The sequence below is a fragment of the Geospiza fortis genome, unplaced genomic scaffold (genome assembly GCF_000277835.1).
Source record: "Geospiza fortis unplaced genomic scaffold, GeoFor_1.0 scaffold97, whole genome shotgun sequence".
Classification (NCBI taxonomy): domain Eukaryota; kingdom Metazoa; phylum Chordata; class Aves; order Passeriformes; family Thraupidae; genus Geospiza; species Geospiza fortis.
Window position 1 is genome coordinate 1226525 of NW_005054343.1, and position 17863 is coordinate 1244387.

Consider the following 17863-nt stretch of genomic DNA (forward strand, 5'->3'; position numbering starts at 1 on the left):
GGGTCACATCCACAGCTCCCGGCTTTGCCGGGAACAGGCTGCTGGTGCCATTTCCTTCCCTGTGCTGCACAGTTTACTTCCTGATCTAACCTAGAGAGCAGATACACGGGGAAGTTATGTAAACGGTCAAAGATGCAAAGGGTAATCGGTATAAAAAAGTCACTGTTTTTGAAATTCAGTGCTTCAACCTTTCAGAGTCCTCAAGCTGCATGCTTGTGCAAGGCGTACACAGGGGCTTCACACTGCATACACACTGACTTCAAACTTAAAACTTTAAACACAAGATTCAAAACAAGCTTTTGGAAATATTTTTGCAATCATTGCTGATAACACATCATGCCCAGAGAAAACAGCGGTCCTGTTTCAATAATAAGTATTACCCATCAGTCAGTCATGTCAGATACCTCAGCTTTAGAGTTGAGATGTCAATTTCTCTCTGGTATGAAAAGCTAAAACAGAAGAGAACTTTTTCAGTCATGCTGTTTCAGATGCTTAACTGGCATTAGGCTGATTTTAAGCCTGGGATGGGGAGGGGGCAGTGAATCTCTTGGCTCCATATTGCAGAGTGTACAAGAAAAAATGGTACCCGGTATTCCACTGGCTCACTGTCTGGTGTCACTGGGTGAATTGAATCAGGGCTCTGAGCTGAGTGCTGTCCCAGTATGACTTGTGTACAAGCACACGCTAGACTTACAGGATGCTCATACAACTAAAAAAGCTTTAAAAATTCTTTAAAAACTAGCTGATGAACCAAACATGAATATGTGCTTGAGGACATCACTGTGTAGGTGAAATTACAGCCTTTTCTGCTGATGTTTATAATATCTGAAGCTGACATACAACTAAATATTTTATGTTTCATGTAGATCTTTGTCAAGTTATAAACAATGTTTGCCCTGAAGATAGCTGGGTAGAGGAAATGTGAGAAAGCTGGAAAACAATTTCAAGTCCTTTTATCCCCTGTGTTTTACTAGCAGCCTGGAACACATTTCAAGTGCATCTGGATCAGTAGCTTTAGGCATGAACCCTGAAGAAACCAGTTTCTTAATGAGGTTCCAGAAATGAACAGCTTTCTGCGCTGCCTGTCTTTTCTGGAGGGTGCACAGACTACTTTCAAAAGCTTGCATTTTTAAGTTACTCCATAAAGCACCTGGAAGGAAAAGCACCCATCTGGATTAGGGCCTGGTGCTAGTGAGCTGAGGAGCAAAACCGTCACAGAATTGTAAAGCAGAAAAACACACAAGAGAAAACCTTTTTTGTGTTGTGGTTTACTCCCTTCTGTTCTTTTCCCCTTTGGTCATAAGGACTGGGATACTTCCTACTGATTGCTTTGTCCTGTGAACCTCTGCTCCTCTCTTGCTCAGCACTGCCAGTCAGACCTGCTGGGAATCAAGGCCTTACCAGACAGTGTTACTATAGACTTCAGAAAAGGGAAGTCTCCCTTCCTGTTCACATCAAGTGCAGTGTTTCTCCATTCTTGCATGTTAAGGATAGTCTTGTTATGTCTCCCCATTCTGTACTATTCCTTTAACATATACCAATACAAACATACAATTTCAAAACCCTCTGTCTTTGGGAGTCCACAGCAGGATTTCCATGTGCTGGTGACCTTGCTGTAAAGGCTGCTGTGTGCCTGATGAAAGAAGCTTGAAATGAGGCAGGGTAGCTGTTTGCATTTCATTCAGCTTCAAATATAGAAACAGCCAGACTGAAAAATGAGTGAGAAGATTTTACAATTTCTTGCCAGTCTTTTTAAGAGTTTACAAGCCACCCTTTATTTGTCATTCTTTAGAATGTGCAAAGCAAGGATCAGTTGGGCTGTGCTAAACATCTTCATGTGCCAAATGATTTTTAACCACTTGTCAAATACTTCTGGTTTCCATCCTCTGACTGAAGTTGGCTGCAATTCCTTGTTGAGATTTTTACTGGGTTTTAGTTCTTATGCTCCTGATTGCTCCCTTGCTGTCCTAACTTCTGAACTGCAAATCTAAAGCAGAAATTCTAGTTAAGTCATTACTGGATTCCAGTTTATTCAGAAGAGATGCTCAGTGGACTTTGCAGTGGTGGACATGCTAAAAGCAGTATTTTTGGAAGCAAGCAGCTGGGCTGCCTGGCAGAGCTGTGACATCCTCTGGATGCTCATGGAGCACTGTCTTGCCCTGTGTGTACTGCTGGGGGACAGTCCATCTGATCACAGCTTCAGATTTCTGTGGGAGCTGGGCTTCACTCTGGTCCCCAGCCTGCTCTGCTGCTGCTTCTGAGATAACTTGACAGCAGCTACAGTTGAACAAAATTTTATATGGAATTCTGTGGCTTTCTGATAGACCTGCTTTTCCACTTTTAAGGTTCCTACCATCAGTGGAGGTATAATCCCATGTATTGATCAAAGATCAGTCAGCTATGGGAGCAGGACCTGGACTGCAAGCACTGCTGCAGTGACAGGATGTGCAGTTATTGCAGACACAGTAAACAGAAAGTACATGAGTGATTCAGTATGTGGGAAAAGGTTCTTTGGATGACTCAGATTACTTCTATCTTGGTGATTACTGCACAGAAGCTGGAGTGGCTCTGATCCTACTGAGTAGTAACTGCACTTTGTATTTTTCTCTGTATGTTTTTCTCCTATGCTTTCCCTTTTCTAGTCTACCTTGACCTTCCTCTTTTCTGTCCTTTTCTTACCCTGCTCTGCAGCTGATGGAGCAGAAACCAACTCTGCCTCATTACACCGTGACCTAGAAAGCCAATAGCTTGCATCAGCAAATCAGTACCACCTGTGCACCTGCCTAAAATAGATAAATGAATTTATTAAAGTTTTGAAGATTGGATTGTTTTGGTTTTGCTGTTACATCCTCTATCTTTCATTTTAGGACAGTAGATATATATTCTTTTTTTCATTAAGAAAAACATTAAGTGAAACCACACTGATTTATGCTTATGCTGCCCATTTTGGATAACTGAATGCAGCTGAAATGTTGAACTGGACTATTGATCATAGTAAAAGAGGATGCATATAGAGAAAAAAAAAAACAAATCTAATTTTGGGAGACTACCAAGGAGTCTTTGTTGGTTTATCTTCCTAGCTGACTTTTTCAGATTTGCCACAACTGGCACCAGAGTGAGTGGGAGCAATAGATCTCTAGGGTCAAACCTGTCATGCTCATTTCTGTGATCCAGAGCAGTCCTTTGCCCATAAAGTTATGGTTAAAATCCCATAGCTACTTACACAGAAATGTTAAATAAAAGAAAGACGTAATCAGACCTAAATGTTCCGATCTCTCTTGGAGACACACTGTATGGCAGTGCTTGCAGAACATAAACATCAACACAGTGTACCTGCTTATCGTGCTCATCTTAATTTACTCTGTGTATCCACTGTCATGTTTGGACTGTTGCCACTGTGCCTGTGGTAACACAGAAGTGAGTCCTGAAGGCCCCAAATTCATCTTAATCCTCATCAGTGTCAGAGGGTTTAGAGCCAGATGGCAGAGCCTCTCCTGAATAGTGACAAGGGGAGGGTAAGAGGACATTACATGAAGATGGAAGGAATTTGGTGGGAGGGAAAGGACTGTGTTGGTGGAAGGAAAACTAGAAGCAACTGGCTGTATCAAAAAATTGGATGAAGTATACACTAAGGTGCTTATTTTCAAATATAACACACTTGTTCCTTTTTAAAGAAAGGAGGTAAATTAAAATCCACTGTGATGTTAATAATCACAGCTCTAGGAGACTGCAAACTATTTTGTAAAGCTGTCTTACAAAAAGCCTTGCTTTTTCTGTACAGTAAGAGGCCATTGTTAAAGAGCTGACTAGAAAAGTTGATTTTGAGAGAGGAACACTGTTGTTCCATTGTAGATTTTCTTAAAAACCAGTAAAGCATAAAATGTAGTAAGTTCACAAGAATAAGTTAAACTCTCTTAACTCTCCTTCAGGAACTTCTCCCATACACTTGAACTGGTGGAGCTGTCAGTGTGTGACACACTCTCAAATAAGTTTTGGAGGACTTGAAGAAACAGCCAAAATAAATTTTTAAAAATTACTATAACAGTTCTTTTGGGGTGTGTTTTGTTTTGTGCATAGGTTTGCACATAAACTGGTCCTCATCAGTGAGTGGCAGCAGAGCTGGATTAGTGCCAAAGGGAGTTGAACCCCTTAGTGGTTTCCCAGCAGTGCTGGGCTCTGAGCTGCTCACACAGCTCACCTGCCTCCCAGCCCCAGCCTTGCTCAATCTGCACAGTTGCACCATAAAGCCAACCTTCAGGATACAGTTTCTAACCTAATGTGCTGGGGTAAAACACTTAAGAATTTCTTCCTGCCCTGCCCTGTACCAGAGCTGCCTGTGGTACAACATGGTGCCAACACACCTGTTTCCTGGAGCTATGGATGAAAATAAGCCAGCTAAATATTCCTGTGGGAGGGCTGGGGATGATGTTTGAGGATTATTTGCAATCAGGTCTTCTAAAACCTTGGTTTTGTTTAAGTCCCATCTGGGGGAAATGAAGTTGTGTTGTGTGTGCACAGCTCCCTGGAGCAGTAGTGAAGACCACTTGCAGCAATATTGTGACTCAACACAGGATTTGTCATTTGAAAGGGCAAGACTACAATTAGTCATCTTAAGGATCCCACTTGACTTCTAGATAGGCAGCTAGTGATAGAAAGCTCTGGAGTGGAGATATGTGTCAGCTGGGCAAACTCATCTGAGCTGGTTGTGTCCTGCAGACCAGGACCAAATATAAACTGGAGCCAGCAGACTCAGTTTACCCTCTGTGTCTAGCTACATCCAAGCCAAAAATGTAAATACTCAGATATTCCAGTTCTTCGCTCAGAAGTGAAAATGAAATACCATTAATTACTTCCCGTAAGAGCACTGGAATCATTAAAGCTTTCCTTAAATCACAAAGCAATAATGGTAGTACTTTACAATAATTGTAAAGTAACTATACAGATAGCAGAGTCATTTCTGTTGATACCATTTCTTAAGATTTTTCACCTCTTTTTTTCCAGACTGTTCTTCAGGGGATTATTTTGCTTCCCCTCCGTCTCATTTCCATCACATTCATTTTACTGCTAGCTTGGCTGTCTGCATCAATTGCAACTTTCTGTGAGCCTGGAAGAGGATTTCTGCCACTGGAAGGATGGAGAAGGTGAAAAACTGACCAATATTTGTGAAAACTAAGCTTTTTTTTTTCTAATAACACAAAGCCACAGTCAAAAGCATTTTTTTCCTTTCACTCCTCCTTTTGATTAAAGAGGATTCCTCAGTTTTACCCATTTATATGAAGCAGATTTTTAATAAGTGTATTTTACAAGAATAGTGGACCTTTTTAAATAGGTATATTTTCAGTTGTCTTGAGGCTAAAAAAAATTATAAAAACATTTATAGACTATCTGTAAGCCAGGACTTATTTCTGTAATAATCCTTACAGGAACATTTGAGAAAATAAATTTATTGAGCAAGTATTTTGTAAGGTGTCATAGGCTGAGCTCCTGTGTAGCCTTTGTCATTTCTGCTATGCTATGATTCTATGACAAAATTAGCTTTGACAGCTCCTCTCAGCTGCATTGCCCTTGAAGTGGTATTTCACAGCTGCTTCTGTGGGTTCTGGGTTTCAGTCCCTCACTTCTGACCTCAAAGTACTGAAGTTCCCTTCTAGCCACGATGCACTGCAGCTGCAGGAGGAGGAGGAGACACAGGAGGTGAGTTCTAGCAAGACCAGAAGTTTAGGGAGAGTGCCATGAAAGGAATGTGTCCTCTCCCGTGGGAACACGTTCCAGTAAGGAAACATTGTCATTTAATCTTATTTAAAACTGACAGTAAAAAAACAGTATCAGTTACATCAATTCTTATAGAAAGGACACTAAATCTGCTAATTACCCCACTCAAAATAGTGTTATGGTACCATGCCATGAGATATGCCATGAGCAATAGTGTACCTGGGAAGAGGCTGTACCCTGCCTTATCTTCCATCAGGAAAAGGTGATGTCCCCTTCCCCGCTTCCCTTTAGCCCTGCATTCTGCTGGTGAGTAGCATTGCTACCCTGTGTGGGGCCCCATTGCTGGTTAGAAATGGGAAATCTGTTAGGGGCTTTTCTTTTGAAGTACAAAGTAAAAACTGACTGTAAGCTGGATGAGATTTTTGTGTTTCTGTTTACCAGGGGGATGGTCCGGACCACCCTCTCCAGGCTGACTCGCACGGCGTACTTCATGATGGGATTCCGGGTTAAAGTGAAAGGCAAGGTGGCAAGTCTACCAGAAGCGCCAATCTTTGTTGCAGCTCCTCATTCAAGCTTTTTTGATGGCATTATTTGTGCCCTGACTGGAATGCCATCAATAGTGTCTAGAGCAGAGAATTTGTCGACTCCAGTATTTGGCAGTAAGTATTTATGAAAAAAACCCTGAAAGTTACAAGTTAACAACTTGACATTGGGCCAAAAATTTTATCTCCTAAAGTGATTTAAGGGCAGACTTTTAAGCTCTGTCTTGCAAAGATACTGACAAATTATTTTCCAGCGGAATTCCTTTGACACATTATCTTTTTGAATTGGTAAAAATGCCTAGAAATTACGCTGTTTCTTTTCAGGTATGAAATATGATATCATTTTGAACTTCTTTTATACTGAAAGCGTGTTTTGCAGCTGCTCAGGCTGGAAACTTTCTCTTTCATTCTCCCAGTAGTAGCTCAAAAAATCTGTTCCACTGCTGTCTTTTAATGGTGTAGCCCACAAATCTGAGTGAAGGTTATTTCAAAACAGACCCAAACTACAGTAGTCTGGAAAATACCATATTGATAAGATTAAACTTGCAGGCAATGTTATGGATTTTTCTAATGGGAGCAAGACCAGGAAGGAATAAAAGAGGAGTTACTCAAAAAGGAAATGCAGGGAATGGAAAAGATCAGATGAGTCATGCTTCTATTATTTTCTCCTCCTTCTGGCACAAAAAGAATCTCCATTTGCATTATTGCTAGAATCAGCTGTAGACTTTCTGCTGGCTAGACAGTAACCCAGAACTAAACACAGCAGGCAATATAGCAAAGTGTTTTTGTAGAAAATAAATGGACAGAGAATATATTGATTTTAGCTTAAAAGCACAGGATTGGGACAGAGAAGATAATTCTTTGCCAGGTTTCTCATCACAAAGGTCCACACATTCTGATGTAGACTTCTGATTAAATGAGGGTTTTTTTTTCTGTAATTTACATCAAAGCTGTGCATGCTTTGTAACAGAAAAGGGAAGGCTAAAACTACATTTTGGGTGCAGTCTGCCTAAGTTAGGACTGAGCGTGGCCCATGAGCAGACCCAATCAGGTCACTCTTTGGAATTGTGTGGAAATGCTTAGTGAAAAATAACAGCAATATTATTAGAATGTGTTTGGGTAAATTTTGCATGTTTATATCTACTGTAAAGCTCCTCAGCTGGCAGGCTGGGTATGTCTTCTGTGTCTTATTTCTCATTTTGCAGAAAGAGAATAACAATGGTCTTATCAATTTAGTCTGGAAGCCGTTTGTGTGGAGTCTGTCTCCTAGTATATAAATAACATGTTTTTGCTGTAAGGAAGCCTTGAACCCATGTGTTTTCTAAGCACTAGTATAAGGCATTTTTTTTTAATCTGTTTCCCAGCCATTTTGAGATCCCTTCAGCCTGTAGTAGTTTCTCGTCAGGACCATGATTCACGGAAGAACACGGTTGCTGAGATAACCAGGCGGGCACTGTCGAGAGGCCAGTGGCCACAGGTAATAAACACACCACTAACTTCTCTTCTGTCGTGTGTTCCTAATCCCTGTTCATTGTGCATCACAATGGCACAAGGGACCAGCTGGATAGGATTCTTAAAGTGTACAGGAACGGAGTCAGCTCTCAGGTATATGACTGGGTAAAGAAGGGAAAAATCTGGTGTCCAGAAGGAGTTTTGTTGTGACAAATGGATCAGTTAAATCCAACCAGTACCAATTGCTGTTGCAAATGCAGATGCTCTTGCCTTTCTCTTTTCCCTTTTCAAGTCTTAACATGCTGCCTTCAGTGTAGCAGATGAATTGCATTGGTATGTGTGGATCAGTATTGTGAAGTTAGACCGCAGAGCTGTGCTCACACCAGGTAGAGGATGAGCAGTTGATGAGATGGGTAACCCAGACTGTCCAAGATTAGTACAAAACTTCAGTTTCTCACATAGAGTACAGATGAGGTGGAAGAATTTCCTTCACTTTTATTCCACTGAGTAACTTTTGAGTAAAATTAAGAGGCAAGTGAAGGTAATAGACTTCAGTAGGAGGTATCTGTGACAGCTAGACCTGCTGTTTACTGCTCTAGTTTCTGAACAGTTTCTAGAAACAGAGACCATTTAAGTAGGGAAGACCAACACTTTTTTTTTTTTGGAAGGCATTATAGAAAAATGTAGGAAGACCTACTTTTTTTTTGTAATGGCATTATTTATGCATTTCATACATTTTTACTTCATAAGTACCTTTCTAAAAGCTTTTTTAACATTTCAGGTACTTTGACTCATAAATGTATTTTTCTAATATAATTGCTCTAAATAATTTTAGAGCCTCCATTATTTTTTGAAATTTATCAGTTAAACATGCACATGCCATTTTTTTTTAATATTTGGCTTACAGATTACCCTGGTGCTTGTGATTTGGTAAACTGTTTCAGGTGAATCCCCTGGTAGACCTGATCTGTGCTGGAAGCAGCATGGGGAGGAAAGGGAAATGGGCTCTTGCACCAGTGCTGCACTTGGGATGAAACCTAGATATGTATTGTGGCATAAATAGATTATGAGTCAAGTAATCTGGGAATCTCCAAGACTGAGTTGGCAGTACAACTGAGGGTTTCACTGGGTGATTCCTAGTCCTGTGCCCTGGCCACACTTTCTGATTACAGGATGTGTCATGGAGGACTGGCTGTTACTTGCTGTGTGCAGTTGCCTCTGTCATACCCTTGAACAGTGTGTGTCCCTTGGGTGTGACATGCTGAGGCCTCTCTCACAGCTGGCCTTGTCCGTTCATTCAGACTGAAGTGGGAGCACACCTTGATCCAGACCATTTTGTGCTGGGGTGTTTGTAGAATGCTGGTTATGATCCTGTAGTTTTACAAGAAAATACAAAGCTTGTGTTCCATAGGGGGCCAGATTCAGTGTGTCACTGCAGTTCCCAGTGCACTTCATGTACTGTCTCAGACACTGATCCAGAAACCTTCTGGGTGCTGGTGTGTCTGAGTCACTGGGGTTCAGAGCTGCTGTGGTGTGTGCTATCAGAGCTCTGCCTCACAGCACATGCCTTCTCTGCCTTTTGCTCTGCTGCTCAAGCTGTGTTCTCATCACAGCTGGCATCTCACTGATAGCATCTTCACTGTGAGTGCCCAAGTACCTCATGTACTTCCTTTCAGCCCAAACTCCTCTATTTATACACCCAGCAACTCAATAAGGGACTGCTGTCAGAGGAACAACTTATTGTTACCAACAGTAAAATGACAAGTGAAACACTTAAAGCCTTTTGTACCATATTTTTGAACTGATAAAGGCCTTTCCCCAGAACTCCTTTCTTGGAGAGCATTGGTTTCCAAGTCAAGATGGACCAGATTAATAATACTGTGAGCATCCTTCATTAATATGAGTGTTTCCTTTGGAAACAGTAGTGATATTCTTGTAATACAGTACAACAGAGCTTGCATAAGGTCAGCCTGTGCCTGACAGATACTAAGGTATAATCCTTTTATAAAATATATGTGTGTGTGTATATTTTTCTTTCTCTTTAAATCCAAGATGCTGATTTTCCCAGAAGGCACCTGCACAAACCGATCCTGCCTGATCACATTTAAACAAGGTGAGAGATTTCATCCCGTTGCTGTTGGAAAAAAACATGTGATACTAATTTGATAGTTGTAGTAAGGACTGAACTTGTGAAGATATATCATCCACAACAGCACTGTTGTAATCCGTGACATTATTAAAGTTTCAGAGGTACTAAACCCACTCTTTTATACTAGTCAGCTTACTTTTCTGGTTTGTGCTATTGTGTAGGATTCAAAATGTCTGTGACATATATGAGTAGTTAGTTGGGGGATTTTTCTGGGTACAGTTTTCATCTAATATATTTACTGAGAAACTTAACTGTGATTGTTATGAGTTGAATGTATGAACTTAGATGTTGTTCTTTTATCTCATCTAACAGGTGGACTGTCTTACATTCCTGTAAATTTTGCCATGCAAGACTTAGCAGCCAGGTTACAAAATGTCTTTGCATAGCACTTAGCAAGACAACAAACCATTTTTAACAGAGAAACATTTTTCATTGCACCACTGATCATTAGATTGTTGTGCTGCCCTTCAGTTAAGAAAGGAGAGCAACATGACTTTAACTGTTTTACAGTGTCTTGGGTAGAAGTGTTAAAAACCATTACTCCGTGGCCAGATCCAAATCACTTGTGATGATCAGACCACAGAGTGATTCAGGAAATGCTCAGAAGCCTTGTGAGCGTCTCATCCTTTGAAATTAATGCCTATCAGTGGGGAAATAATGCACAGAAAATGAGTTTGAACAGCCAGGGATCTCAGGCAGCTTTCTCCTTGAGATGGAGCCAAACCCTGTTCTGTCCCGACATCTTGCTGGTTGTGCTGCTGATTTAAAAACAAATAAAAACCCAAAAACCCAAGCTACAATACACATAAAACCCAAATCAAACAACAAACTAAAAACTGAAGTAGAACACATTTCATTTTCCTTGTGTTTTAAAAATGTCTCCTTCCAGGTACTGTTGTCTGAAATAAATCACTTAAAGTTCCCAATTGCTGTATTAAGCTTAGTTGTAACAAGTAGTTCTGATTTTTTGCTGCAGGTGCCTTTATTCCACGAGTCCCTGTCCAGCCTGTGTTACTCCGATACCCCAACAAGCTGGTGAGCAGAACACTCCTCTGTTACTAACTAATAATACAGAGGGCAAAAGCCTGACTTAAGTGGTACCTACAATAAATACTTTGCATTGTCACTGAAGAGTATATTGTCCTGAGCTTTAGCATTGCTAAAGCTAAGCTAAGCAGCCAGGCTTTCCCAAGTGTCACCATGGTGTAGTTGCTATTCTGACTGTGAAAAATTACTGCTGGGCTTCTTAGCTAAAGGGGGAGACAAGAAAGTGTTGTGGCGGAAGTTGGAAACTTCCTGCAGTGCTACAGAGCCTGTACTTTGAAGTCTAAAATGGACACAACTTCCCTATTAGTCATCATTTTCTGGTTAACCTCAAGATAGCCTTATTGCAAAAGGACTTGTAAAGTTTCTGAACAGAAGCAAAGCTGAGCCATGCAGTACATCCAACACCCCTCCTCAGGAGAGCAGCTTTGCAGATGTTCTTTTCAGGCACCATTCCTTGTGCCAGCTCCACTGTACTCTGCCTGTAAGGCTGGGACCTTTTCAACTTTTTTAAAATTACCTGGTCATACAACAAATCCAGGAAAGACCAAATTTTCACTTCCTAATGTTTTGTTAGGATTAAAAATATGGTTGTTGTTGTTAGTTGCAAAGACTCCTTTGTGTAATCCTTTTACAAACAAATGTCAAAAGTGAATCACTCAAGGGGATTGGTATTGCATTTCACTGATAAGATTTAAGGATCTGCCAGTACACACTGTAAAAATAATGTATAAGAAGTAATAAACAGAGAGAGAAGGGAAAAAATAAAAACAAAATATCAAAGAAAAAGTATGATAAATTATGCAGAAATGTTGTTAACTAAATGAGACATGTTTATGAGAATGCCTCTCTAAAGGGACTGGTAAGGCCCACTGACAAAATCTTACCCATTTTTCTTTTCCCTGCGTCTGTTGTTTAGATCAAAGTGAATGATTTACAATATCTAACTAACTATAAATGTTATTCCCAGTTGTTTATAGAAGTCTGCTATGCTTATTTCTAAATTTTTAAGGCAGGGAATCCTATTTGCCTTAACACCTTTATTTATTTTCACTATAGGCCTATAAAAACGTCATCCACTTTTACTAAACTTGTGCCTGTTTTAAATTGTAACTTACTTGCTCACTAACTTTCATCTGGTTTTGTCATTCATTTCTGTGTTTTATTTTTTCCTTAGGATACTGTGACCTGGACATGGCAGGGCTATTCATTGTAAGTTTCTTAATCCTGCTGAAGATTACATACAGAAATTTTTCCCCTGTTGCTAAACAGTCTGCCAAACAGATTCCACTAAGCCAAGACACATGTTCTTCTAGATCTGTTTTTATGAGGGGGAAATATCAGGAATAATGCTGCCATGCAGTAGATTTCATATCTGAATGGCTAGAGAAAGGGTTAGCAAAGGAAAGTATTATTTCCAGTTCCACCACTCTTTTTTATTTTAATTTTCTCCTGTTTCGCACATTAAATTAAAACAAAGGAAAGAAAAGTATTAAAGAACCTTCACAACTGCACTGAAAATATGTCTGAAAAATACTTTTCACTTTACAAACATTCATTAAAATGTGCATTTTCAGAATCCATATACCACATTTTCATATGGAATATGTAGTCTATCTAGGTACAGTAGTCGTGATTTACTAACTAACATTTGTAAGGCAGCTAATTGTGAAACACATCTGGACTAGTGGAGCAGATCATAAGCACCTTTTAAGCTATCTTTATAAATATATATATACATATATATATATATACACACACACACTTTTTATACATATAATCCTAACATCTGCACACTTAGACAACAGACATGAGAACGTCCATTTCAGTTTCCCAAGATTTTTTCCTGTTTCTGCTATTGCTGATATATTTATCAGCTTACTGAGACTAATGAACATTGCAAATTCAGTACATAATACAGATTTCCTCCATGGGGGGTTTTTGCTGAAAGATTAAACTAAAGCTGTGTCTTCAGTTATGCTAGATGGAGTAGGAGCAGGGAAAGAAAGAATTAAATCAGAGGTATTCCCATAGGAGGGAGGAGGCTGCCCCTTCACTCAGAGTAGAGAAATGCTCTGAGCCTGGTGGCTGGATGGTGAAGGCTCAGATCAAAATTTGTGAAAGGAACTGCTTAGCAAAATCATGAGGAGAGAAGGGATGGATGAAGAAGAATCCATAGATTCTTAACAAAACTAACTGGAACCAGGAGAAGAATATTCCCTGCACAAACTTGTAGATCACAACATGCAAAAGTTGTAAAACTTCCTGGATGTTGTAGCCAAGATGGGACAGTACTGGTCTCCTCAGAAACCTCCTGACATAGCTCCTGCTTTCACTTACTGCTTATCTCTTACTTTTGTGCCTTGGAGGAATACCTGATGTTATGTGTTAGAAAATCAAGCATTAGGAGTGGACTTGTGCAGAAGATAGACAGGATCCCATAGGTTCTCTTGCCTTTTCCCTTTTCTATTTTGTCCAAAACAAGAACAGAGAAAGACTGCTTGAAAGTTTTCTATTAAAATATACCTGCTGTAAAGATCAAGTGTGCATTTCTGCTTAAAAATCACAGTGAAAAGAGCAAGTCAGAAGTGACTATGCTTATTCTCTTTAGCAGTTTCTTCCTCCCTCAAGTTTATCTGTTGATCCTAAAATTTGTGACTTTTTAAAAAAGCACTGATGGTCCTGACCGTACTGGCACTTCATTAACACTTCTGTGTAAATGTTACTGTAATTTCAAAAGTGACTAGCAAATACTAACAAATCCAGTTCTGCATAATGAAGTTACTGGTCCTATTTTGCATCTGAGAGAATAAAAGATAAAACAACTTCTCAGAATCAAAGCTCTTAAAGTTTAAAATCCAGTGTCCATGGACCTCTTTAAAGAGAGGGAGATGTTTTACTGGCCAAAGAACTGTGCAGAATTGTTAACATGCATGAGAGCAGACAATAAGTTGCCTGCCCTGTGAGCAAGCAGCAGCTATATACAGAAGCCCTGTTAGAAAAAATGTGAAAAGTTACTTCTGGGAAACTTCACTGCAAGGTACTTAAAAACCTTGCCTAATATTTGCTTTGGGTTTTTGTGCTTTAAAATGTTTAATCTACTGACATGCAAATTCTTTTGTTTTAAATAAGTAAAATTTCTTTTTTTTCCTCTTTGCCTGCAGTAAAGAGCTGTGCATAATGACAATGTGTCAGATCTTCACAAGAATAGAAGTTGAGGTAAGAATTGGAAATATTTTTGTATTAAGATTTAGCAACCAGGGAATTTCTGCTTTAATATAAATGCATTCTTCACATTATTAGTTATTTTTAGTGAACAATAAACAAATGTCTCAGAAACAAGAGCAAACATCACAGTAAGTAGTAGATTTGTTGTCCATATGTATGTATCATTCTGATGAGTTTCTAAGACTGCTACCAGAAATTACTTTTTTTTTTTTAGAGCATTATAAAATCACTGTTAAGTATCACCACATGAATTCTACAGATATTAGAACTAAGAATTAACATATATTCTTTCAAAGGTAACAGCTTCTTTTTCCCACCTCCCCATTTCTCTGATCCCTTTAAAGTAACCTTCTCTTCCTCACCATCTCCCCAGACTGGACTCCCATAGATTTCTACAGCTGAGAGCTCATTCAAGTACTTGTAGTGATCCTCATATAAGGAAGCAGTTCCCTTGATCATTAAATCCACTGCACAGCACAGGGACAGATGAATGACAACTGAAACAACATCCACACTTCTTCATGTGAGCACCCACACTCTAACTGCTCCCTGCCAAGGAGGCAACTTTCAAAATGCATTCCTTACCAGACCACAAAGAATTGTCAGTGTGGACTAAGCTGGTTTAGGAACCTGAGGAAGGGGAGAAAATGACACATTTTGCTGTTTATTTGCAAAACACAGAATTTAGCAGAGTCCAAAGCTTTATGAATACAAGCAGTGTTATTAATGCTAACAATTGGCAATCTAATCTGTGTTGTGCAACAGTGAAATTCATTTTAAGGGAGCATCTTGTTACTGTATAGTGCTGGAATTAGACACATATTTGTAGCGGGTGTAATCAAGAGATAATTCTCCTAATAATTTTATTCAGTAGGGCATAGCTATGTGATTTACATACATGGGAACAAGGAACAATTAATGCAGCCCTTCCAATAGAAGGAAGAGCATAATTTCCCTACTTCAGAACAGAACTCAAACTTGTTTTTAAAAAAATAAATCTCATGTTCCAAGAGATGAAACTGAAACATGAAAAAATTTGCAGCTTTCACAGCAGCATGTGTCCCCAAAATGAAACTAATTTCTTGGTGTCAGTGCAAAAGCCTTTCAGTTTCTAAAAAGAGAAGGGACACATTTTCCTGTGGAAGGAGGGACTCCAGCTACTCTTTTTAGAAATGGACATTTCTGTTGCTGTTCCATCCTGTGTGCAAGTAGCCTCCCCACTCCCACCAGTCTTGGAGTGCCTGTACCTGCTGTGCAGGAGCAGTGATGGGCTCCAGGGCCGTGTGTCCATGTCCAGTCCTGCTCTAACACACTGGGATATTGCACATGAAACTGAGCCTGGCAGGGAGTTTTAAGGGTGCAAAAAATGCAGCAATTGGCAAATTTTGTAAGAAGAGAGACTTAAGTCATAAGCAGATCAGAGAAATATTTTTGTTGCTGAAAAGAGTTGTGAAGAATTTTCTTAAAGGACTGAATTTGGCTGGGAAGATGTACTTGCCACTCTCCAGCAGATGAGCTGAGCTGTGAGATCATGCAGCCACTGCAGGAGGTCAAGAAACCAAATTCTTGATTCTCAACTGGCAAACAGGTTTTATGAATAATTGTAGGGGGTTTTTGGAAGGGGATGAAGGTGGTGTTTAAGCTGCTAGGAATTTACCTCAGCCTCAAGTGAAGTCATGACCACTGTCAAAGCCATGGCCGTGTTTGCGTAGATAAACCCAGAGTTATGACTTCATCTCACCCAGGGATGTCAGAGATTCCTGTGTGCTGTGTGCCTGTGGTTTCTCAGTTTAAGAGTTATGTGACTTCTGAAGGGGAGTTGTAATAACTAGGGACCTATTCCAGACCTTGAACAAAGCTGGCAACTGCTTACAAAAGGAGTGAAATCTCAAATATTCCTGTCAACAGCTGGACCTCTCCTTTCCTTACAGGGGAGGCAACTTTTAATTATAAAAATAAAATTTTTATGGTTATTTGACAGATAACCAATTCCATAAACTCACTGGTTTTAATCATAAAGAGAAAGCATTCCTCAAAAACAAACTTTAAATGTCTGTTCAGGATAAACTGTGTTTATATAGGACAGTTAGCACTATAATAATGCATCACCAGCACCTGCAGTATAACTAAAGCAACACACTGGCACATAATTAACAACTTTCTTCCAATGAACCATGAGCAACACTTTATTTTGGAATCTTTGTATTCTAGGAATTAAGGGCAGGGTGCAGAGCAGCAGAACTCCGATAAATGATAACCATAGCTGGGAAAAGGCACAGTAAACAGAGCTGTGAGCAAGCACTGTAGGCTGAAGTAGGAAGAGCAAAGCACTCCTCCACACACACCACTTTGCAAACAGGTGCTGGTTTGTGCCACAATAGATAATAGTTCATCCAGAGGCTATTTTGGTGAAAAGGTACTTCCAAGTTCTTACATAATAATCCTGAATCCTCAATAGTAAACAAGTTTCCATTTAGATAACTGGGGTATTTCCTAGGTGTGGTTGGAGAGGGGATTGTTGGGATTTTCTACCTTCTGCTTGGAGTTCCAAAATTGTATCAGTTAGTGTGCTACTTACAAGTCAGAACTATGATTCCTTAATGTGTTTGTCAGGGTACAGAAAACTTATCAGTCACATGCTGACAGATAAAAGGTATGAGTTGGGACTGCAGTGTGTATTTAAAAACATTAAAACTCTCACACACACTAGTCTAATATATATCACTTAAAAAGGATCTCTGAAATGTTCAGTATTTCAAGCTGACATTCTTACCAGTACAGCATTTAATCTTCTAAGTATGTATTTATTATACTTTCCTTCTTTGGAGGCTTGATTGTACATCTTAAAGAAGCTTCTACCAATCCTTGAGAGTTTTGCAGTAAATCTCATTTGTGTGGGAGGGGCAGAAGAGCCTGAGCAGTTTCTGAGGTGGCTGAGACCTCTAGTGCCCAGTCCTTTCATTGCATGGCTGATGTTTTTCTCCTGTTCTCCCCGCACTTAAAACAAAAATAAGAAATTGCTCATGTTCCTAATGAAGTGGTAACTATTGAATTGATTGGATAACTCATCCCTTTCAGTTTCTGCCTGTTTATGTTCCTACTGAGGAAGAAAAGAGTGATCCAATTCTTTTTGCCAACAGAGTCCGACAAACCATGGCAAAGTAAGTAATTGATCATCAGTAAAACCTCTGATTACTGTTCTTTCATATACAGCAATTCCACATATAGCCCAACTATAAAGTATAATTTAGTCAAGTCCCAGGTACTATACATAAGAATTGCTCTAGATTTTCACTAAGAGGTGTCAAAATCCTATATAGATTACCCTGATTGTTTTTACATGGAACATAAAAAAGATACATATTGGAACATAGTATGTTCAATTCATAGAAAACTGGAATAAAATGATCTCTCCTTGCTTGGCAAAGAGAAGTGAGTGGTGGTTTGTTCTCCAGCATTACTGGGCTGCATTTACAAGACTGTAAATCTTAAAAGCTCATGGTGCTGCCATAACGTAGTTTCACGGTGTGGTTTCACAGTTGCATGAAATGGTGTATATTGCTTTGTCCTACTTGCAGCAGTGCAAGAATGAATTAACATTTGTTTTGCATATCAGAGAAGGGAAACTGCCTACAATAAGTTTCTTTCATATATAAGAAATTTATTTTGCTTTTCCTCAATTTTACTTCAGTGCTTTGAATTTGCCAGTCACTGATCACACTTTTGAAGATTGCAG

The 17863-nt window shown here is 39.6% G+C and overlaps 1 protein-coding gene across 1 annotated transcript in view; it reads left to right on the forward strand.

Moving 5' to 3' along the window:
* The window catches only part of LPCAT2 (lysophosphatidylcholine acyltransferase 2), a 30779-nt gene that overhangs the window by 1255 nt on the left and 11661 nt on the right, over nucleotides 1-17863 (forward strand). The window contains exons 2-10 of the mRNA XM_031058386.1: nucleotides 5002-5141; nucleotides 6154-6371; nucleotides 7619-7731; nucleotides 9759-9819; nucleotides 10832-10890; nucleotides 12077-12111; nucleotides 14064-14118; nucleotides 17206-17288; nucleotides 17819-17863. The exon at nucleotides 17819-17863 is cut by the window's right edge and continues 75 nt beyond it. Of these exons, the coding sequence (XP_030914246.1) occupies nucleotides 5002-5141; nucleotides 6154-6371; nucleotides 7619-7731; nucleotides 9759-9819; nucleotides 10832-10890; nucleotides 12077-12111; nucleotides 14064-14118; nucleotides 17206-17288; nucleotides 17819-17863 (809 nt within the window). The remainder of the gene's footprint in view (nucleotides 1-5001; nucleotides 5142-6153; nucleotides 6372-7618; nucleotides 7732-9758; nucleotides 9820-10831; nucleotides 10891-12076; nucleotides 12112-14063; nucleotides 14119-17205; nucleotides 17289-17818) is intronic.